This window comes from Oreochromis aureus, linkage group 20 (assembly GCF_013358895.1).
Source record: "Oreochromis aureus strain Israel breed Guangdong linkage group 20, ZZ_aureus, whole genome shotgun sequence".
Lineage (NCBI taxonomy): Eukaryota > Metazoa > Chordata > Actinopteri > Cichliformes > Cichlidae > Oreochromis > Oreochromis aureus.
This window is the reverse complement of record NC_052961.1, coordinates 35,354,345-35,378,637: the sequence shown is the minus strand read 5'-3', so window position 1 is coordinate 35,378,637 and position 24,293 is coordinate 35,354,345. Positions and strand designations below refer to the sequence as shown.

The following is a 24,293-nucleotide window of genomic DNA, read 5'->3' as shown; positions in this document are numbered from 1 at the left end:
ATCAGAGCAGCTGTTTTATGTTTGAGCCTGAACACTGTCATTACAGGCTGGTGGTTCAACCTCTGGCTCCCTCAGTCTGCAGCCAGAGTTTGGAAAGTTGTTTTCTGATGTGTGTACACCGTCGATAGTATCACTTAAGTGCTTGTATGAATGGGTGAGTGGAGCATGTTGTTTAAAGCGCTTAGACTGCTGAAGCAGAGTAGAAAAGTGCTACATAAGAACCAAAGAACCAGTTGTTTACCATTTCCCTTTTTTCCCAGTCCCCGGAGGCAAAGACATGAGTTGAAAAGGACAGGAACATGTTACCATGTTCTAACAGCATGGAGGACCACATCTATAGATAGATGGATCCAGATTAAGATTTCCTTATCTGGATGACTGAGCATGCATCAACACTACTGATTTAAGTTCATAAGCGAGTGCACACATTTTGGTCTTTTATCACTTAAATTTCTGCATCTAAAGAGTGAATGCATTTAAAGCACTGAACTTTTAATCTAGTAGCAGCTGACCTAATAAGTAGCTGTGTGTTTTAAGTCATATCAAGTGTATGAGCTAACTAAAACGATGACTGGGTTGTTATTAACATGGAAAAGTCATTAAGGTGACAATGTTAGTTAGCAGGACTTGACACTCCAAGCATTCAGTTCAGTTCCCCCATCAGGTCTTTCTGTGTGGAGTTTGCATGTTCTCCCCGTTTTTGCGTGGGCTATCCCCGGGTACTCCGGCTTCCTCCCACAGTCCAAAGACATGCAGTTAGTGGGGATAGGTTAATTGGAAACTCTAAATTGCCCATAGGTGTGAATGCCATCCTATCCCCGTCTCGTCCCTCCACTGGGCTTGTCACATCCCAGCCCAGCACGCACTCTGCACCGGAGTCTGTCGCTGGATGCCACCGCTGCTCCCCTTGTGGCATCCCCCTGTAAATAAACAATAGGGGCCAGAACCATCGTCCCAGAAGCTGGCCTGACTAAGAGCCATGGTGACTGTTGGGTCTGTGTTCCCACAAGCCCCGCTAGTTCTAGAGACTTATTCATCATGAAAGAAAACAAGACAGTCAGCGATCGATCGATCGAGCGATCGAGCGCAAGGGAGGCCTCATCTGTGTCCGCCACGAAAATGACCCAGACGATGTCCTCCTCTCGCTGCCTTTTATTGAGAGACAGTTCACACAGCAAAGCAACGCCCACATGGTTCTAAGACAAGGCTTTGTATGTATATGTGTGAACTTCTGTATGTAAGTAAGAGTGTGTGTGTGTGTGTGTGTGTGTGTGTGTGTGTGTGTGAGACCTCCTGCTGGGCAGGAAGCTTACATCAAAAAGACCTTCACAAGGATGTTGCCTGTAATAAAAACACTACAGCCCCCCACCCAGAACCTCGAGAACCTGGAGAGGGGACAGTGGAATTCCTTTCATCACAGAAAGGAATTCCACTGTCTGTGAATTCCATAATGACAACATTTAAGCATAAAAATGACAACATTTAACAATCCACTCTAACAGTGACCTTCTCCCAACACGGCTGTACCCGGTGCACAACAGTGGAGACGCTACCCACAAATGCAGGCAGAGATGCCCTGCTGTCGCCGTTCCCGCTGTCGGGACTGGGTCGCCACGTTATGCTGACCGATCCGTCTCCAAATGAGCCGTCACACCCCCATGATCAGGCAGCAGGTCCTTCTTTTTCATGCTGGCCTTCTGGGGCCTCTCTCCTCCCAGTGCTCAGCTAGCTTCCTTTTAATAGGTCCTTTAAACAGCTGATAGGCCACCTCTGGACACACCCATGCTTCAGCAGGTGATCAATACCAGCTAATTTGTCCCATGCCCAGCCAGTCCACAGTGGAACATCATAAAATCATGCAAATAAAAACTACATTCACAAGTAAACACTAAAATCAGAAGAAGTCCACTTATTCTGACAGTGGACTTCAGGAGACATCCCTCAACTCTGCCCCCCCCTCATCATATCAGACAGCCCTGTGTCGACTGTGAAGATCTTCAAGTTCCTGGGTACCACCATCTCCCAGGACCTGAAGTGGAGACCAACATCAACTCCATCCTCAAAAGACCCAGCAGAGGATGTACTTCCTGAGACAACTGGGAAGTACAGTCTTCCACAGGAGCTGCTGATCCAGTTCTACACTGCAGTCATTGAGTCTGTCCTGTGCTCCTCCATCACAGTCTGGTATGGTGCAGCCACTAAACAGGACAGGTGCAGACTGCAGCGGACTGTACGGGCAGCAGAAAGGATCATCGGCGCCCCCCTGCCCTCCATCCAGGATCTGTACCTCTCAAGAACCAGGAAACGGGCAGGAATCATCACAGACCCCTCACACCCTGGACACAGACTCTTTGACCTGCTGCCCTCTGGCAGACGGTACAGAAGCCTGCAGACCAGGACCACCCGACAGGAACAGTTTCTTTCCCCTCTCCCTTCTAAACAGCTGACCTGTCACACTGCTCCCACTGCCAGACTGCAGCTGCACCTTATGTACATTCTGTAGTATTCATTCCACCTCATTCATTTCTGTATTTTATGTATATACGTTTAGATTAGTTATTTATAGTTGGTTTACACAGCTTTGTGTATGTATGTGTATGCATGTGTAATGTATATATAGACACGTGTGTGTGTGTGTGATTTACATTGCTGTGCTTGAGAGCCTCCATCTACCGGAACCAAATTCCTTGTATGTGTCTGCACATATACTTGGCCAATAAACACGATTCTGATACAAATTTCCCCCCGCGACCCTGAAAAGGATAAGCTGAAGCGAATGGATGGATGGATGGACTAAAAGTAGTTGGAAAGTGAGGATGTGAATAAAATGTTATAGAAAGGAGCTTCTATTTTTCCCAATGTAAGTTTGATAAGATGGAAACAGTGACAGTGATTATATATGAATTAAATTAAATTTGATTGATATGGTGCCAGATCACAACAACAGTTGCCTCGAGGTGCTTAAGTCCCATTCAGCTACCAGCCAGTAGAATACAATACATTTACTGTCATTGTATGTGTCGCATACAACAGAATTACAATGTCTAAAAAATCTATACTGGTGGAGAGAGTTATTTTTGGTGGGCAGAGTTCGGTTTAGTGATGGCTGTTGGATAAAAATGGTTCCTTATGAACCTGGCAGTGCGTGAATTTTGGTAAGCTATACTGTTTCTCAGAGGGGAGCAGGGTGAACAGATTGTGACTGTGTGATGTCCTTCACAATGTCACAAGCCCTGTTGCTCCATCTGAATTGGTGGATTTCCTTCAAAGGAGGCAGGACGTGGCCAGTGATGCCCTGAGCAGCTTTTATCACCATCTGGAGAGCTGCTCTGTTTGCTGCTAAGCTATTCCTAAACCAGACAGTTATACAATACGTTAGGATGCCTTCAATTGACCGGTGGTAGAAAGACTCCAGGTGGACCTTCCTCAATGTTATGAGAAAATGTTTTGTGCCTCTTTTTTTTTTATAATAGCAGGAAAGTTGACTATCCATTTAAAGTCTTCACTGATGGTAACTCCCAGAAATTTGAAGCAAGGCACTCTCTCCTCACTCCCTATTTTCAGTAGAGCGCTCCCTCTCTGCCACTTCAAATCAATGATGGGAGCACCCCTCAGACTGTGCACCTCATGTCTGTAGCCAACCTCATTCCTATTTCAGTTGAGTACCATCACAGTTGTGTCGTCAGCAAACTTGATGATCATATTTTCAGGTTGTAGATGCAGACAGTCTTGAGTATACAGGGCGCAGAGGAGCATCCTGAGCACACAACTTTGCACAGCCCCTGTGCTGAGGGTCAGGGTCGTGAAGGTGTGGGGTACAAGTCTTACCGTCTGTGGACCATCACTGAGAAAATCCAGTATCCACTGACATAATTGACTGCTGAAGACAAGGTCCAGCATTTTAGTTATCAACTACTTCTGGTAGATAGAACAGTCACTTGAGACTTTTAGACCAGACTGACCAACTGTGCACAACCTAGATTAACTACAAGAAAGCTTATGACTCTGTCACAAACATAAATCCTGGAATGACTAGAACTATGCATGATCTAAGAGCTTTCATCAGGCATCAGACTGGGATGGGGCGAACAACACTAGAGGCCAACTTCAATAGCACAACTCTGCATGAAGTGCAGGATTTACTGAGGAGGAGCTGCTCTGTCCTCTGTACAGGCCTGAATCCCTCAGCCAGGTCACTGCCAATGGATACTGACTACAGAAACTTAAAGAAGTCCAGACGATTTTCTTTCCAAGCTCTGTAGACTGTAGTTCTAGACATTCCAGGTTCCATGTGTGATGCATCGAGTCATAGGTTGAATAGGTTTGTCAGTCTCAAAGGACTGCTCTGTCTAACAGTAGCTGGTGTTTCGCATTTCTCTCTCTCATATCTCTCATTAGAGTGTGTGTGCGTGCGTGTGTGTGTATCATATATGGTATCTTTAATGTTGTAACTTCTCCAATTTCTAACTGTTGTGCTCTATTCATATAAATAAGATCTATTGGGCAATGCATGATCAAGCACACTAAATGTGTTTGTGCTTTTTTTAAAATTTATTTTCACGTAGGAGTCAAAGAGCCTGAGCTTACAGAGCCATCTGGCATGGAGGCAGCAGAGAACACAACCAGGCAGCACCGCTATGCCAGTGGTCAGTACTTCTTTGAGTATCTGGTGGTGGTCAGCCTCAAGAAGGCCAAGGACAGCAATACCTACGAACCTCAGATTACCTACCAGTTTCCCAAGGTCAGTATGATCGTGAAGGCCAAATATGTTTGTGACGTGTGTGTGTGTGGTTGTGTGTGGGAGCTCTGGGTCCTGTGCAGTGTCTTAGCTGTTCCCAGGACTGCGCTCTGCTGGACAGAGATCTCCGATGTTGTTCCTGGGATCTGCTGGAGCCACTTGCCTAGCTTGGGAGTCACCGCACCAAGTGCTCTGATTACCACGGGGACCACCGTTACCACATCTTCTCCAGCTCTTCTCTGAGCCCTTGGTACTTCTGAAGCTTCTCGATGTTCCTGATGTTGCTGTCATTCGGTATTGCTACATCGATCACTGCGGTCATCTTCTCCTGCTTGTCCACCACCACTATGTCCGGTTGGTTAGCCACCACCATTTTGTCCGTCTGTATCTGGACGTCCCACAGGATCTTAGCTCGGTCATCCTTGAGCGCGTCTCCCATTTTGACCTCGGGACTTCCAGGTTATACTCGGCATAGATGTTCCTGTACACTATGCCGGCCACTTGGTTATGGTGTTCCATGTATGCCTTGCCTGCTAGCATCTTGCACCCTGCTGTTATGTGCTGGATTGTCTCTGGGGCATCTTTACACAGCCTGCACCTGGGGTCTTGCCTGGTGTGATAGACCCCAGCCTCTATGGATCTTGTGCTCAGAGCTTGTTCTTGTGCTGCCATGATTAGTGCCTCTGTGCTGTCTTTCAGTCCAGCTTTGTCCAGCCACTGGTAGGATTTCTGGATATCAGCCACCTCCTCTGTCTGCCGGTGGTACATACCGTGCAGGGGCCTGTCCTTCAAATTCAAATTCAAATTTTTATTTGTCACATACACAGTCATACACAGTACGATATGCAGTGAAATGCTTACACAACTGCTCGTGACCTAAGGAAAAAAGAAAAGGCTATGAATAAGATAGGAAATAAATATGAAAATTAAAAAGGGTAAATTTAACTAGGAAGGAATAAAATAAAATATATATATGAATTTGTTGAAAATAAAATAAAATAACTGTACAACACAAATTAGAATGAAGGGTAAATTTAGCTGGGAAGGAATAGATAAAATATATATGAATTAAAGTTTAAAATAAAATAACTGTACAGCAAAATACACAATACACAGTATAGAAATATATAAGAATGTATGAAGAAATATAAATATATATACAATAACAGCAGCATTTTACAAGTATTAAATGGAAATGGAGAAATATAATGTCCAGTGTTGTGCAAACCACATTGTAGGTGTCTTGTGCAGTGCAAATATGCTTAAAGTGATTAAGTGTAAACAAAGTCCAGACTGTCCAGTGTGTGTGTGTAAGAACCATATGTGTGGGTCCGTTCTATGTGGTGGTGTGATGATTGAGAGACCGTATCGCCTGCGGGAAGAAGCTCCTCCTCAGTCTCTCTGTGTTGGTCCTCAGGGAGCGGAATCGCTTTCCTGACCTCAACAGAGAGAACAGTCCGTTGTTGGGATGGCTGAGGTCCTTCACGATCTTCCTGGCCTTGGTCCAGCACCGCCTGCTGTAGATTGACTGCAGGTCAGGGAGCTCGGAGCGGATGGTGCGCTCAGCTGATCGCACAACCCTCTGTAGAGCTCGTCTGTCCTGCATGGTGCTGTTCCCGAACCAGGTTAAGATGTTTCCCGTCAGGATGCTCTCTATGGTGCACGTGTAAAAGTTCCTGAGCACCTTGGAGGGCAGTCGGAAGTCTCTCAAGCGTCTGAGGTGGTAGAGACGCTGTCGGGCCTTTTTCACTATGGTGTTGATGTGACAGGACCATGACAGGTCCTGCGTGATGTGAACTCCGAGGTATTTGAAGCTGTCCACTCTCTCCACTGGGCACTCGTTGATGACGGGGTCTGGTAGTTCCTCTCCTGCTTAGTACTGAAGTCCACTATCAACTCCTTTGTTTTACTGACGTTTAGAAGGAGGTTGTTCCTCTGGCACCAGGTCTCCAGATTCCTAACCTCCTTCAAGTAGGCCGTCTCGTTGTTATCAGAGATAGGCCCACCACGACGGTGTCGTCAGCAAACTTGATGATGGTGGTGGAGCTGGTAGTGGCCACACAGTCATATGTGTACAAAGAGTACAGCAGGGGCTCAGAACACACCCTGGGGGCTCCAGTGCTGAGAGTGGTGGAGGCTGAGACATGTCCGCCCATCCTTACTGCCTGTGGTCTGCCAGTTAGGAAGTTGGAGATCCACTGACACATAGATGAGCTGAGTCCCAGGTGCTCCAGTTTGGTGGTGAGTGTGGAGGGATTATGGTATTAAATGCAGAGCTGTAGTCGATGAAGAGCATTTTAACATAATTCCCCTTCTAGTGTCCAGGTGAGTGAGTGATGTGTGGAGGAGATGAGAGATGGCATCGTCTGTGGAACGATTTGGACGATAAGCGAACTGTAGTGGGTCCAGTGTGTCTGGTAGTGAAGAAATGATGAAGTCTCTGACCAGGCGTTCAAAGCACTTCATCACTACTGAGGTGAGGGCTACAGGGCGATAGTCATTGAGAGAAGCAGGGTGGGGTTTCTTCGGGACAGGAACAATGATGGACTCCTTGAAGCATGTGGGGATCACCGACTGAGATAAAGAGATGTTGAATATCTCAGTGAACACAGGTGCTAGCTGGTATGCGCAGTCCCTGAGGATACGACCTGGGATGCCGTCTGGTCCTGCTGCTTTCCTGGTGTTCACTCTCTTGAAGGCTCTCCTCACGTCATGCTCAGAGATGACGAGCACGTTTCCGGTGTTGGCAGTATCTTCCTGTCTGCAGCCGTTAGCGCCGCTAGCGCTAGCATCGTTGTAGTCCTTAGCTGCAGCCTCGAGCGAGCATAGAAAGTGTTCAGCTCGTCTGCCAGAGTCCGTCCGCGTTCGTCAAACCGGTTGTTGGTGCTTTATAGTCCGTTATTGTCCTTAATCCCGCCACAGGCTCCTAGAGTCACTCTGTTGGAGTTGTGACTCTAGTTTCCTCCCGTAGCGCTGCTTCGCCTCTTTCACCGCCTTCTTCCCACGTCATAAGACGCGGCTTTGTACGGGTCCATGTCCCCGTCGCGAGTCCCGTGTTGTAGGCAGCGGTGCGGGATCTCAGAGCGTCGCGGATGGTTTTATCCACCCACGGCTTCTGGTTGGGAAAGCGTTGTGATGGTCTTTGTCTCCACGGTATCATCCGCTAGTTTCCCGATGAATCCCACCACCGCTTCCGTAAACACGTTGGCGTCATCATCGGAGCTGTTCCTGAACATGTCCCAGTCTGCGTCGTCGAGTGCGTCCTGTAACGCGACCACCGATTGGTCCGTCCAGCGCGACCTTCCTCTGAACCGGAACTTCCTGTTTCAGCCTTTGTTTGTATTTTGGCATGAGGAAGATGGCGGCATGATCGGATTTGCCAAACGGAGGCGGATTGTGCCTTGTAGCCGTCCTTGACCGTAGTGTAGCAGTGGTCCAGTGTCCTTTCACCTCTGGTGGGGCAGGTGATATGTTGGTGAAAGTTGGGCGCTGCTGGCGTTTGAGGTTGGCACTATTGAAGTCACCCGTCACAATAAGCGCGGCGTCCCGGTGTTGTGTCTGATGCGGGTGAGAGCCTCATGCAACTCGCATAAGGCAGTGTCCGTGTCCGCTTGTGGTGGTATATAAAGCGGCACTTATAATGACCGATGTAAACTCTCGAGGTAGATAAAGGGACGACACATGATGGACAGTAGTTCCAGATTTGGTGTGCAGGAGCGTGTGAGAGGAACAACGTTCGCGCTGTTGCACCAATTGTTGTTCACCATTAAACACACGCCGCCTCCCCTTGACTTCCCCGAGTCCCGTGTCCTGTCCATGCGGTGAACCGAGAAGAACTCGGCCGGCTGGATGGCGTGGTCCGGCACCGCTGGGTTCAGCCATGTCTCGGTGAAGCAGAGGAGATTGCAGTCCCGAATGTCTCTCTGGAACTTTATCCTGGCCCTGAGGTCATCAAGCTTGTTCTCCAGTGACTGGACGTTGGCGAGCAGGATGCTAGGCAGAGGTGTGCGGTGTGCACGAGCTCTCAGCCTGTTCCTGACGCCGGCTCGTTTCCCTCGAGGCCGCCGCTTCGCGTCGCGTCCTTTGTTCTCCCTCAAGATCTCACTCGGCCAGCTCGGATCCGGAGTTAAAAACTTCGAATTGTGAGTACATTGTATACCAATAGAAACAAGAGTGTCACTGTTATACCTAATGTACCCAATGGTGATGAATTTGACGATGTAAGAACGCTGAAAACTAACTTAAAAAACAAAAACGAAGAAAAGGTGGTCGGAGCAGTCGTGACGGCAGCCGACCTCACCGGCGCCATCTTCAAAAAAAAAAAAAAAAAAAAAAAAAAAAAATGATTCCATGATGGTTCCTCGCCTTCCTTCTCTTTCTTGGGTTTCTGCTGCCTGAGGTATTGACTGAGCACGCTGTCACTTGGGGCCATCTTCGTGATGTATTCGTGGATGTTTGTTCATCCTGGACCATGGTGCTGACACTCAGCAGTCCTGGCCTCCTTCCTTCAGCTTAGCGTACAGCTTCAGGGTGCTGGACTTGAGGTGACTTCTATCTCCTCCTTTGGCCAGCTTATTATCCCAGCAGGGTACCTGATCACGGGCAGGGCGTAGGTGTGGATGGCCCGGATCTTGTTCTTACCGTTCAGCTGACTCCTCAGGACTTGCCTGACCCTCTGCAGGTACTTGTAACTGTCCTCTATGTCTTCAATATTTCCTTCTGGTTGTTTGATCCCCTTAGTTTGAACTACCTTGCCTCTCTTCTTTATTATCCGACTACACTTCTCCAATCCAAATGACATTCTGATGTCATTGCTGTATAGCCTGGTAGTGTGTATCAGTGAATCGATGTCTCGTTCACTCTTGGCATACAGCTTGATGTCATCCATGTACAGGAGGTGGCTGACAACTGCTCCGTTCCGTAGTCGGTATCCGTAGCCAGTCTTGTCAATGATCTGACTGAGGGGGTTCAGGCCTATGCAGAACAGCAGTGGGACAGAGCATCTCCTTGGTAGATCCCACACTTGATGGTGACTTGTACTATGGGCTTGAAGTTGGCCTCTAGTGTGTACGCCACATCCCCATTGAGTTCCTGATGAAGGCTCTTAGGGTCCTGTTGATCTTGTGTAGTTCTCGGCTTTCCAGGATCCAGGTGTGAGGCACAGAGTCATAGGCCTTCTTGTAATCAATCCAGGCAGTGCACAGGTCGGTCAGCCTAGTCTTGCGGTCTCGGCTGACTGCTCGGTCTACCAGCAGTCAGCCTCTGAACCTCACCAAGGCTGAAGACACTCATAAAGGGTTGGAGAGAAGGGATAGCACTGGCTCTAACATCACGTGAACCCACTGTCTAACTGAAAGCCCGGACAGTCCCCGATCCCCACAAAGGGGTCCCGTCCTATCCAACTACTGGCTAATAATCTGCCTCAGCAGAACATGGAAGTTAACATCAGGCATCGTAGCAGATAAGATGAACAGGTATATGGCATGGCAATACATGAGCAGGACCCAGAAGGAATTGGCACTAACACCAGAGGGCCAAAACTATCCACTGGTAGATAGAGCAGTCATTCAAGACTGTCAGACCCGACTGACCAACCTGTGCACAATGTGCATTGACTACAAGAAAGCCTCTGTCGCCATCCATTAACACCAAAGCAGCTGAAACGACCTGCTCTTCTACTTAATTGACCAAATCAATATCAGAGAGGTTCAGTTAACTTAATGATATACTCTGATTAAAAAGTATTCCTTTAATTTTGTATTGTACAATTGTACAGTTATAATCAGTTGTACATATGATGTACGTATCTATTTGGAAACTGTTGTATTTACTTGCAGAGAGATGGAATGGCGAGATCTCAGAAGGAGGAGGAGGAGAAGACTTTAAAGGCAATCACACTGTTTTGTTTCCCAGAAGGCATCAACTGGGCTCCTTTGACAGAGTACCACAGGTAATACATGTCAATCAGGTGGTCTTTAACCTTTGAGCAGTATTCAGGGTTCAGTTCTGTGTAAACCAACCTACAGCCCCTGTTTTCAGTTGTTGTTGTCCATTTTCAGTGAGACCTTCTCCTTTGTTCTGACTGAGATCGATGGCAGCAGAAGAAATGGATACTGCAGGAGATTATTGGTCAGTGTTCAGAAGCTGTCCTTTGCAAAGTGTCCTCATTTGGAAACTGCTGTTTGATGTTTGTTTCACTCTGCGATCCACAGCCAGGAGGGCGAGGAGCGCGACCACCTGAAGCTTACTGCATCATTAGTACACTGGCTTGTTTTGGGCTCTTCTCCAAGGTGAGTTCAGCACAACAGCTCTTGAAGGAAAATTGGATGAATTTTAGGAAACTTGTTGCAGAGGTTGTGCATAGTCAGATCACTTTGGTAGCAGTTAATAGTACTTGGTTTAGTTGGCACCAAGCCCCTATAAGCAAGTTCAACACACCCAGGGCATCTTCCTCTTATCTTGATTCACTTGCCCAAACATCGGCAGTCAGAATACACGGTCACAAGAAGCTTTTATCAACTCATTATGGATTTTCCCTGCATATTCACATGAAAAGGGTGGTGTTGGGGTTAGGGTTAAGGGCCTTGAGGTGGCTGTTGTTGTGATTTGGTGCTATATAAATTAAATTGGTCAAATTCAGTTCAATTCAATCACAGTTATGTGTACTTTCAGTAAAGCAACTGCTTTTATGAAGCAAGATAAAACTATACTGTTGGAAATACATGAGGAACTTAAACACATAATACAGTCTGAAAGCAACATGAATGAATCCACGAGAACTCTATGTGCTTTGGTTAAAAAGACCGATGCTGTTTTAGTAAATGTTAGCGTATTTGAAGCCAAGAAAGAGAGCTGACTAATCAGTATCACAACTCTGTCATTATCATATGTGAGAATGTTTACAGAACAATAAAACTGTTGTACAATAGTTTGTAACCAGCAGGAAAAAAATCAGTAAAGTTTCAGAATTTATATTTTTTACAGATCGCCTGGGAAACAAGAAAATATTAGAGACTATTAAAAGACTTTAGACCCTCTTACTATCATACTATGTACTATATATTATTACTACAGTACTGTCTTATAGGATTGCTGATACTAATTTCCAGAGAAATTATTGGTCAATAGTCAGTGACTTCATACCTGTTGATCTCTAATCTGGAACATAATCTGCTCCGCAATAGGTTATGGTTGCAGCATGAGTTACCATGGCGATATACCCAGTAGTGAGGAAGAAGAGAAACGTGTTTGGTACAGAAAAACACAGAATGAACCCTGAATTTGAAGATGAAATCCTGCTTCGTAATTATGACATTCCAGGGTGTCATAAAAGGGTGTCAATTGCATTCAGGGACCAGTTGATCAAATCCATAGTTCTTCTTTAGGTTTTAGAGAACAAGAGCGAGAATGAGAGGCTCTCTCAGGGTTAGAGTCAGACGAGACCAGACAAGGACACAGAAGCAGCAAGCAGAGAAGATAAGGGAAAGGAGAGGGTGAAAGATGCGTCCGCTTCCTCCGAGAGGCAGAGCAGTATGTCATGTGTTCAAGTGTGAAGGTAGATAATAAATGATTAACTAATTGTGTTACTGACTGTGAGGATTTGAGACAGCTCGTCCATCAAACAGAATAAAATGAAATTATATATTTAAGCCAATAACAACATAAGTAAAGTAAAATAATCTTGCTTTGGCACAAGTCATACTTTGAGTTCGTGACTGTTCTCTCCCATGTGTGCAGATATTCGACGAGGTGGAGAAGCGCCGGCAGATCTCCATGGCCATGATCTATCCATTCATGCAGAAACTTAGAGAAGCTCCATTCCCAGCACCAGGGAACACAGTGGAGATTAAGAGCTTCATTCCTGAGTCGGGCACTGAGGTCAGAGCAAGCGCCTCTTTGATGTCTATTAAGAAAAGACTGTCATTTAGCTCGTCTTCTAACTCCATTAGTTTTCAAAGTTTAGACTCAGAATAGCTCTTTTTGTTCAAAGCACAGTACAGTGATCCTTTAAAATGTGTGTAGCTCAGGTTGTCATGTCTGTGAGTTTATTATCTGTGTTTTCTGGTTCACTTCAGTTCTCCGTCTGTATAAATCAGGGCTGAGAACCTTTTTCATGTGAAGGGCCATTTAAATTTTTATATAGTTCTCAGAGGGCCATACTGTTACAGACACATACTTAGGGATACAAAAAAGAAAGACCAAAAACGTCTGCAACTACTGAGGTTTCAGCTTCTTGGCTATTCACTCACCAGAAAACTCACACGTGTAATATTCTCCCGGTCACGCTGTGGTCGTGTGAAAGCTGCTCGTTACAAAGAGCGTTAACTTTGACTTGAAAGCGCATTTTTCTTTTATCCTGGAATATGCGGCATTCTGCATCCACCTTCCCTTTCCTGCCATGATTCATCCTTTGTTACCTGTGTCAGTCACGTAATGACGTACATCACGTGCTGTATTCACTGACCCTGAGTTTGACTTGGACATACGTAGCTGTGTGTTTGATCTCAGAAAACTAATGACTGACAATATTTTTTTTGCAGATTTCTTCTTTACCCATGCTATAAGTGCATACATTTATAAAAATGTATATAAATTTATTGCTTTGCAGTCCGCGGGGCGTGTACGGCCCGGAGGCCGGACGTTTCCCACCTCTGATATAAATGGTTTTGAAAAAAAGAAGTAAGCCTATGTGTTGACGTTGGACTGTTTGTTTTCATGCCCTGTTTGACCTGAAATCTCAGCTTTGAGGTATATTTAGTGCAATGCTGTTGGAACTGTTGGAACTGCCTGCAAACATGTAAACTGTTCAGGACTGAATTCAGTAACTTCAACAGGTGCTACTTGTTAAACTTGTGACAAAGACAACAAATGTGACTAATGTAACATTAATTGTTACTAAAATTGGCAAAAGTTCAGACCTCACAAACATTTTCGTGATTTCAGAAATATATTTTTTTTCTTAAAATTAAGTGGCTTTTTTTTTTTTGCATTAAAATGACATGATAAGACAAATGCTAAACATATAATGTCAGCGCCTTAAAATAATTTGACACTGTTAATTACATACCTAGCATTTGTAGCATCATTGGTGCTGAGAAAAAACCTTCCTTTTTTCTTTTTGTAGCCAAAATGTGAATGTTGAGGTCAAGAAATGGCAGCAGTTCACAGCTGAGTTGATTGTAATGAGTGATCTGAATGATTTTAATGTAGCCACGTCATGTAAGCCCCCTGTGCACTGAAAATAACAAGTGTCAGTGTGGCAGTAAGCATTTAGAGACAAAGCAGCAGTAAACGATGTATGGAAGCAAACTGCAGACAGCCTAAAATGATGCATGCTGGTAGGAATGCCCTCTGCAGTGATCAAGGAGATTTTACAGTCGTCGAGTAGATGTCTCAATTTCAAGAGGGAAACGGCACACATGGAAGAGCTGAAAAGCCCACTAACCATACACCTCTATTCGTAAAATAATATATATGTTAAGAAGTTAAAGGTATTTCAACTACATTAGGCAGGTCACACGGAGCAGTAACCCAGGGACTATAAGAGATCCCTCAGGCTGGCATGTTTCTGAGGACTTGTCTGAACATGTTTTACATTGCCCAGCCTCTGTCTCAGAGCAGAAACCTGACACCCGTCATAGACCATGTTTCAACAGCTCACAGTCATCTCAGGTATTCACTGATGGTGGTCATTGTTTGTGACCAGGCCTCAGGGTGGGGGACACCATGGTTCTCTGGCTTTGTAAAGACATTTTTATGGGCAGTTTTCTAAACACGCTGATTTTCAAAGTGGAAGAAGAATAAATATAAAGAAATGGTGATATAGAAAGAGTTGGAAAGCAGAGCCCTGTCAGTTGAGTGATGACATGCTGGCACCACTGTTGACATATTTGTGACAGTGGTGACTTTCCACCAGATCATCAGTCTGACCCGGCCGCTGGATTCCTGGCTGGAACACGTCAACTTTGCCACGCTCTTTGACTGCCTGACGGACCAGCAAGTGCTGCTGGTGTTTGCAGCGGCTGTCTTGGAGAGACGGATCGTTTTCATCGCAGATGAACTTGGGTATATCACATCGTCTATACACTCACACACGTACTTTAATCATACCAAGTATACTTTCATGTCATTTACTGCACAGCGTAGCTGTAGTTTGATTACACAACACGAAACACTGCCAACTGCTCAGTTTAGTGTCTCTGGTACATCTATGCAATGTATGCATTTTCAGCATTGCTGTAACATCTCCTCCATGACATCTCAGTTCTTGTCGCATCGGGTACATAATTTCAAATGATAATACATGTTTATTGTTTGAAAAGAAAACTCAAATAAATACATGAAGCAGCGTGTATTTGTGTCTACACCTTTCAGTCTGCTGCTTAACATAATAAGGGTGAAAAACATTGAGTGAGGCGCAGCTACATGTACTTAAACCATAGAAGAAGAAGAGAAAAATCTTTTTTTAATCACAAACATGTGCTGCCATCAGGATACCACGTCTGATGTCGACTCTCTCTGTCTGCAGCACATTGTCTCAGGTCATTCATGCAGTAGCAGCCCTCCTCTACCCTTTCACCTGGCAGCATACCTTCATCTCCATTGTTCCAGAAATCCTCATCGATGTAGTGATGGCACCTACCCCCTATTTACTGGGAGTCCAGAAGCGCCTGCTGGATCAAGTCACTGACCAGACTGATGTGAGTTAACATGGAGACCATAAAAACAACCAAAAAGACGGTGTTAATATTGGCACTCTGTCCTTACTCTGGTGCTTTTTTTGTGTGTAACACAGCTGCTGGTGGTGGATTTGTCTGAGGATAAAAAGGACCCATTCATTGTTTCAGTAAGAGATGTCAAATTATGAAAAACCGAAAATGTTAACATCCTTAGGTCAAGATTTGTAGCTAACAAAAGCATTTCTGTCACAATTGCAGATTGGTGATGAAGGCTCTATCCTGCCTTCAAAGCTCCAGGCTGAAATATTAGAGGCTCTAAGTAAAAGACAAAATGCATCAGGTGGGTGAACAGCAGCACATGAACACATGTAGCACAGTGTTTCTTCACAATGATTCTTAAATGCTTTCTGTCCTCTCCTTCAGTGGGGGAGGAGCTAAACCGAGTGGTTTCTGAAGCCTTCCTGCAATTCTTCGTGAAAACAGTCGGCCATTATGCCTCATATGTAAAGTACGGACGCGCTGGAGAGCGTGGGGTGTTTGATAAGAGAAGCTTCTACAAGGCAATCGAGCCCAAGGTCACTCGACACTTTGTCAAGAAGTTCATTCAGACGCAGATGTTTGACTTGTTTATCCAGGAGGTGGAGCAGCAGCAGCCTGGACCACAGCAAGGTTAGCACTCAACTACAGCTCATAAACAAAGGAAGTAATCCCAATCCCAGGGACTCACACTCTGTACTTTTCACTGTGCATGTTTTGTAAAATATATGAGCTGTGATTATAAAGTTTCAGTCTATAGTCTTTAATGCCCACTCATTCGTGTAGTTCTTTCAGTGTGCGATACATGAACGATGTGCTCTCAGTATTTCTTTTGGAATACCATCCTGGGAGCACCATGTGAACATCAATATCTATCATTTGGTCAAAGGCTGTGCATAGGGTGTCATCACGAGACTTTTCTAGTGGAACATCTAATCCCTTAGGCTCCACTACACACTCCTCTCTCACCAGTCTCCTGCATCACTATAAAAGGGTAGAGAGTCATTAGTCCCATCATAATCACCTGTCCCTCTGTCATCCTGGCACCACCCCTCCACTGCAGCAGGCCAGAGACCACACCCCTGCCACAGCTACCTTTGACCCCACTGACTACATGGGCCTGGCTAGCCACAGGATTTTCCAGGGTGCTAAGCCGGGTCAAGTCACTAATCCTGGCCTCCAGAGCTGCAAATAGGCTACAACTTTTTGTTATTAGTAAAGGAGGCTGAGGAGTAGTTAAACATCTGACACAATGAGCATAAAAGTGAGGGAGGGACACGTCTGCAAACACGCAGTGTGTGTTTGCAGATGTTTGTTGAGCTTTTTGTGAAACTTTGCTTTGAAAAACCCTGACTCTTTTCATGCTTGTTTCTCTTGAGTAGCACTAGCTTGATGCTGAACTACCACAAATGTAACTTATGGACACCTGAACTGTTCTGCCCAGTTTAACCCTGGAGTATAAATCATACAATGATAACAAGGAAGTGATACAATACCCAAGTGGGAGCACCACCACCAGAATCTGGTCAACAATTCAAGAGCAAATGACAGGAACAGAGGGAAAGGCCTGTGACAATGTGATTGTGCTGCACTGAACCAATCATTTGGTTGGAATAGAATAAGAGCCACATGAGGTTGGGTGCAACACCTACAACCATGTACACTAGTATGTTAGGAGTCTGAGCAAGATAAAGGAGGAAATGATGACATGATAGAGCGTCTCATTGGTAGATCCCACACTTGATGGTGACTTGCGCTATGGGCTTGAAGTTAGCCTCTAGTGTTGTACACCACATCTCTATTGGGTCCCTGACATGTAGAGATATAATCTGTGCGTGTGTACAGTATAGCTCTCTGATCATTAGGCTTCGTTACTCTCTTTCTGGTTAAGCATATAATACATTTAAACTTCGTTGCTCTTCAACTTTCCACCATTTCAAATAAAGTCTAAGTCTGATGCCCAAATATTGCGCCATGAATACAAAGTCAAGTCATTATTTAAGATTAGTCAAGCAAGTCCTCACATTTGTGACTTATGTTAAGTCATGCACTTGACTTCTTTGGTAATATTGCTGCAGCAAAAGTCCAACCTGATTTGCATTTCCTTTGTCCTGTAGGAGTGTTTCACAAAAAGATCCTTGAATATCAAGAGAAGAAGAAAAAGGAGAAGACAAAGAAACACTAGCTGTCTGCATGGAAACATGGCTGTATAAAGGGGTATATAGATGTGAATATTGCACTGTGTTTTCTGTGTTATGTAGTTTGGAGTATATTAATTATGTTCTCATGTGTGAATTACTGTATGGCTGTGTGACTGCTCCTCACAATGTGAAACACTGGCAGAATGCGGGACTTGAATTCTCTGTGGTGGTTTTTAGCCTCTCTGATAATCAGGAACTTATTGCAAATAAAAACTAGCTTTTTAACCCTGGAGAACCCATGGGGTCAAATTTGACCCCATGGGTTCCCTAGAAAACCAATGGGGTTGGATCTGACCCTATTGGTTCTCCAGGGTTAAGTTCATGAACCTGCAGTTTGTTTTTTAAGGCTACTGATAGAAGATGTATATTTGGGATTGGAGCAGCAGTTTGTATCCAACACTGTGGCTGTCTCTGCATAATGTTCAGAGTAGACATGTACTCCCAACACACGTACAGAAAAAAAGAGTACATATGTCTTTATGCATGGTGTATATACATCTGTTTTTAGGGATGTGCTGTTGGTGGGGACTGCTCTACCTGTTTGTAGTCAGATCCATTTGACCCGATCTTTCATTTCATTTTTACAGAGACACTCAGAAACCATCAGCCAGTGTTGTACAGAATAAATTATCAAATGATTAATAATTAGCTGCTTTGTGATTTTACATCTGTTTAGTAACGGCCTCTTCACAAAACACACAATGTCACTGTGAAGTGGATCTTTGATTTTTGTCAGTTTGGAGAAATTCCTTCCAATTCTTGTTGAGGTATTACATTTATTAAATTAAAGTTTTCAGATTCACACAGACTCTCACTTTATTGTGCAGACTCACGCGGGGCAGTGGGTACTCTGTATCCAAAAGTGGGGAAATCGATTTCCGAGCAGTAGCAGGTATTTTATTCCAGCTGTGTTTGGAGTGCAGTGAGTCCCGTTAATGGCTACTGTTCGTATCCATGGATGCTTCTATGTAGACTGTTTGCTGACATTTTTAACTGTGCAGTGAAGCATCCATCCATTTTGTGATTTTTACATTTTTTGTTCAACATTTATTTTTCCACCTCAGTCTGTCCTCTCTCTCCATCGTCCTTGTTTCATCTTTGCACTGCCACAAACACACACAGCACTTATAGTGCTAAACCTAGCTTAGCATTATAACTGCGATGTTCACTTAGACTACATGCCAGCTCTCACCTCGTACCGCTCTCCTTCCTGCTCGCTCTCTGTCTTTGTAAAAGGTGGAACATCATTGACAGAGTTTAGAACAGATTATAACTGAATATGGGCTGCTGGACATTAACACTCAACATTTACTTGACTCTTCTCACCTGGATTTGGAGTTGTACTTCATTGTACACAAACATTGAACCACAAATGAACCAGACTATGAAACTTGAGTTTACAATAAGGTACATCAGCTCCTTGGCTGGTGCTGGAACTCGGGCTGTACCGGACTAGCAGTTCTGAAAGCTAAAATTAGCTAATGATAGCTAGTAATCGAGCCGATTTTAGGAATCGTTTTAACTCTATTTAGTGGGCAAACGTACGTGAGCAGACAGTTTGTAAGTCATGTTAACTGTGGTATCAGTATTGTGGTCGCTAACGTTTTACGTAACATGTGTTTTCAGTCAGCTCCACTGATTTGCATCATGCTTCCCAACATAAATAAAAGAAATAAGACTAAATCAAGATTCCTGTGCAATATCACAATTAGAATAAGATACACGTACACATATGCATGTTTATATATTTTATATATACATATACTCTCCCACAGTGCTCTCAGTAGCTCAGCGAGTTCCACCGTGGTACCATGATAGGATGCCACCTGTGCAACAAGTCCAGTTATCCTTGCTGCTAAATATTCCAAAGTCAGCTGTTCGTAGTATTTTAACAAAGTGGAAGTGACTGAGAATGACAGCAGGGTCAGCGGATGCTGAGGGGTATGCAGAGGTCACAAACTGTCTGCAGAGTTGATCCCTACAGCCCTCCAAACTTCATGTGACCTCCAGATTGGCTCAAGAACAATGTGTAGAAAGTTTAATGGAATGGGTTTCCATCAACAAGCAGCTGCATGCAAGCCTAACATCATCAAATGCAAAGTGTCAGATGCAGCACACCAAGACATTTGGGACAATGTCATCCTCCCAACTTTATGGTTTAGGGATGACCCCATCCTGTTTACACATGTGCACTAATGCAACAAAGCAAGGTCAACGGAGACGTGGACGAGTGGGTTTGGTGTGTGGCCTGAGTCCTGGCCTCAACCTGCCAGGACACCTTTGGGATGAATTAGAGCTTAAACTGCGAACGAGGCCTTCTCATCCAAAATTAGTGTCTGACCTCACAAATACGCTTCTGGGAGATGCTCAAAGATTACCCTAAACACTCTGCAACCTTGTGGAAAGCCTTCCCAAAAGGCTTGAAGCTATTATATATGAAAAAGGGTGACTTTTCAACTTATTAAACCTTATTGAGCAGGGGTAGGCAGCACCAGGCCTCGAGGGCCGGTGTCCTGCAGGTTTTAGATGTGTCCTTGATCCAACACAGCTGATTGAAATGGCTAAATGACCTCTTCAACATGTCTTGAAGTTCTACAGAGGCCTGGTAATGAACTAATCGTGTAATTCAGATGTATTGACACAGGGTGAGATCTAAAACCTGCAGGACACCGGCCCTCGAGGCCTGGAGTTGACTACCCTGCTATAGATTAAAAAAGAAATGCCTTTCAAGCTCATTCGTCCCTAACCAGGTCCTGAGGATTTGCGGGTGTGTACAGGAAAAGCAGTTCTAGTATATATTTTGGAACCAAGACATGAAGAACTTTAAAGGTTCTAAAATGTTAAAATCAGTTCCTCAAAGTTTTCTTTGTTTGCTCGAAAAGAAGAAAAAAACTATTTGGAACAGATTTACAGCAAATATCATGACATCAAAATAAACAATTAAAAATCAAATATGGATCATTTACATTTCAATTAATGCTGCACACAATACATGAGAAGGGTGTACAGCGACCTCTGCTGGTCTAAGAAATGTATGCTGCAGAGCAATGTGAAGAAACATTAGAAGAATATACTTGTGTGTATTGTGATGCATGTCCCTATCAGAGGTTTTCACTGGTGGCCATAAGAGATAAAGAAAAGGAAGAAGACAAGCACCAGTCCCAGGTTTGAGCAGTCCTGTATTAGAGGAGAGGAAATTGCCGGACACTAGAGCTTGGAGCATGGTTGACCTGTGTCAGTTGTCACATTGCTTGTTATTACCACATAGAGAGTACTGTGTAATTCTGTGATATCACACATTTGACCTGACAGTCTGTCTGGTAGAAACAAGAGTAGGGGAAGAAAATTGAATCTTAAACTCAAGAGATAAAGGCTACCAAAATAAAACAGGAAATAACCAAAACATGAGAACAGCTCAAACAGAGACGCAGGAGACATAAGGCGGGCAAGATAAACTGAAAGGAGGACTACGATACTCAAACTAAAACCAGGAATGGACACCAGAGACCTGTGCTACACAGAAGGATTCTGGATTATCCAAGTAACTGGAGGGTTTTCAGCTGTGAAAGTGATTCAGCTCTTATTGGGTTAAATTGTCAGGGTAATCGTTGTAGGGCAGGTTAGGTTCCAGATTAGAGATCAGTAGGTATGAAACCACCTACTGACCAATCAGTTTTCCATAAATCACTATTCCCGGGAGATTCCTCGGACCTCTGCGGGAAGAGTAAGATGGTTTTCAGTAGCATCTAAAGTCTTTGTGTTTTCCTGTTGAGCAATAAAAGTTAAATGCAACCTTTTCCTTGATTTTTTTTCTGTTGGCAGCAAGCACTTTTGCAACAATGGTGTTGTTGCGATCCTAAAACAGGACACCAGGGCAGCTCTAGGATCAAATCTTTAGGTGGGCTCAGCCCCCATTGAAAATGTCATGCATACTGTGCCTTGTAATTAATATTAACGGTAGTAGTAATAATGTAGCCTTTTTACATTCCAAATTTAAATTCGGGGGTCTAACCATTTAATTTTAAATGGTAAATGGACTGATTCTTATATAGTTCTTTTCTATTCTCCCGGAGTAAAAAAGCACCAGTTATACAGCACCAGTTTGTGTCACACACAACACCTCTGTGTGAGTATGACAGTATGACACCAACAACACTGGACCGTTAAACCTGTTTTCATTCTATCCTGTAGGTGAACACAAAGCCAGAAATTAATACTATACATTACTCTTACTACTGATAGTTATTTTTAGGTGTGCTGTGATGAAATTTGGGGGCACTTCAGCACCCAAAGAAGGGTCTAAACTGGCCTATGCAGGACACCGACACTGTGGGGTAGAGTTGGGTTGGATGCCACATTGCTACATTGTTGCTGCCACATTAGAGGACACTGTTGACCTGACAGTCTGTCTGTGTTTTGGAGTGGTCAGTTTGTGGAAAATACAAAAGTTTGAGGAGAGGAAGTACTTTGTACTTTTTATGGGCCAGGGTCATTTTTCATGTTGTTGTTTTTATATTAAAAGATAATACAATATTAGTAGATTTTTTTTAAAGGAGAGTTATTAAAAGCTAAAGCCATGTGTTAGCTAGGTTCAAATGTTTATCAAGAGGGCATGGCAAGGCAGTGGGTTTTTGTTTCTTTATGTCTTGGCACAATAGTTTGTGTTGAAGCATAAACTGATCTCACAGAGATTGTACTCCTCTGACTTGTGTGACTTTGAGTGAGTTATAGAGTTACTGGATCAAGACTAGCAACCTTTAAATAGAGACCATAAGACGTTCCTTTCCTGGATGATTGAGCATCACGATTTAAAATGGAGAGCAGTTCAGTTTAATATTAATGTTGTTCATCTTTATTCTTAATCTTGCAAAAAAGACGTAGGCAAATTCCATGGCTGTCCTTTGTAATGATATCAATGACACATCAGTTAGAAATACAAAAAATACAGCCATGGAATTTGGAATCTGTCCACAGTTGGGTTGTTTTGGCTTTAACAATAGCTACAGGATTATAGTACTGTAAATTCATTCCTTTCACTGCTCGTATGTAAAATATTTCATAGTATTTATCACTGCTTCAAATTCATGGGGGCATTAGGTGGTGTTCATTTTTAAACTTACTGACATCTCTATCTGAAAAAACATACATAAATAATTTTTTTAATGGTCAAAAGCTATACAAGACCCCAATTTTTCCAGATTTTTTTGGAAAATTATGAAGTTTGATGTCTCATTGCACTCTGAAATGAAAGAATAGTAAAAATAAGCAATTGGAGTTGTCCTGTGAGCCACCGATCACACAAGCTGTTAACTCTCAGAAACTTGTCCTCTGATTGTGTCTTTGGGTCTGCAGACCTCTTCCTGTCACAGTTTGTTTCTGAGCCTTTGGATGGTGAAGGAAACTGTAGTCTCTGACACCTTACAGTACAACACTGTTCAACTGATGCTGACGAGGGTTTGGTACCACAGTGTGTTCCAACACTGCTTTTATGCAGACAGAGGAGGTTGGACGTAATCCAGAAATGTTGGAACAGCTGTAGGAATTAGTAGCAGCAGCTTTCAAGGCTTGATCAACCTCCATTGCTGCAGAACAGATTAAATTGTTAACCCATGTTGTATCATTCTGAAATGTACGTTATTTTTCAGTTTTAGGTAACCTTGCCTTTTTTTAACCTCTGGCAGTTCACCACTTTTGTACCATATAAAGCTGTTCATTGGACTTGAACGACTTGAACTGCAATAAATAAGTGGAAAAACTGGGGTGTTCTAAAATTTTTGACCCTTACTATGTGTTTACGTGTGTATCCTTTCAAAAAATTATATTTTACTAAAACCCCATTATTATCTATGTAGGGGAAACATACCCATACAATGTATCAGACTGTTGTTGATGGTAATGGCTTTTAGTTCCAAGTAAATGCAAAAATGAAAACATTTCCCATTTGGAGGCAGCACCTTAAGCTCTGATTTAATAGAGAAATGTTTATTGAAAGGCGTATCAATTATCAGCAATTCATGCGTAGAAAGTGTAACAAGCCGTCTACCCTACCCTATGAATCTTTAATTATCCATTTACACTTGTGTGAAACTTTTCCCAGCATTACCAGCAATACATTATCCCAGGGCAGGACTGGGACAAAAAATCGGCCCGGGCATTTTGACTAGAGACTGGCCCACCAGGTATTATAGGAAAAGCCATAAAGCCTTTGAATGAAAACAAATGCTGTTGTGACAGTGATGTACACTGTCTTTTTGGTTTATGTATGATTTCTATCAATTTTACATCAGATAAAAACTTTGTTCGCAAGATTCAGATAATTATTTAATAAAAGCTAGATATTTTAAATGAGAATAAGTAAGAAAAGTATTTCTTTGTGCCCCCCTTTCCCTGTTAATGCCCTACCTGGCCCTCTGGCAAAACTTTGCTAGACCCGCCCCTGCACAGTTACCAGCTGTCAGCTACATAGAAAAGGATCCTGGTGTTATTTGTCTCTCAGAAACAGCTCATAACTTCCCTTCAACTCATTCATGTCACCTAAAAGGTAAACCTGTTTCTCCATCACCTGTTCAGCTCTGATGATTCAGTAAGGACATCTCCTGGTTTCATCTGCATGTTTCCCTCTCACCACATATCCAAACC

At 43.7% G+C, this 24,293-nt stretch overlaps 1 protein-coding gene across 3 annotated transcripts in view; it reads left to right on the top strand.

Moving 5' to 3' along the window:
- The window catches only part of LOC116315129 (DENN domain-containing protein 2D), a 36,411-nt gene extending 17,955 nt beyond the window's left edge, over window positions 1-18,456 (top strand). For all 3 annotated transcript variants that reach the window (XM_031733309.2, XM_031733308.2, XM_031733310.2), the window contains 11 exons: window positions 4,566-4,741; window positions 10,576-10,688; window positions 10,798-10,867; window positions 10,951-11,028; window positions 12,476-12,616; window positions 14,655-14,803; window positions 15,267-15,438; window positions 15,534-15,584; window positions 15,676-15,757; window positions 15,841-16,086; window positions 17,571-18,456. In XM_031733309.2, coding sequence (XP_031589169.1) covers window positions 4,566-4,741; window positions 10,576-10,688; window positions 10,798-10,867; window positions 10,951-11,028; window positions 12,476-12,616; window positions 14,655-14,803; window positions 15,267-15,438; window positions 15,534-15,584; window positions 15,676-15,757; window positions 15,841-16,086; window positions 17,571-17,638 — 1,346 coding nt within the window. In that variant the 3' untranslated portion in view covers window positions 17,639-18,456. The remainder of the gene's footprint in view (window positions 1-4,565; window positions 4,742-10,575; window positions 10,689-10,797; window positions 10,868-10,950; window positions 11,029-12,475; window positions 12,617-14,654; window positions 14,804-15,266; window positions 15,439-15,533; window positions 15,585-15,675; window positions 15,758-15,840; window positions 16,087-17,570) is intronic.
- Window positions 18,457-24,293: the final 5,837 nt, after the last annotated feature.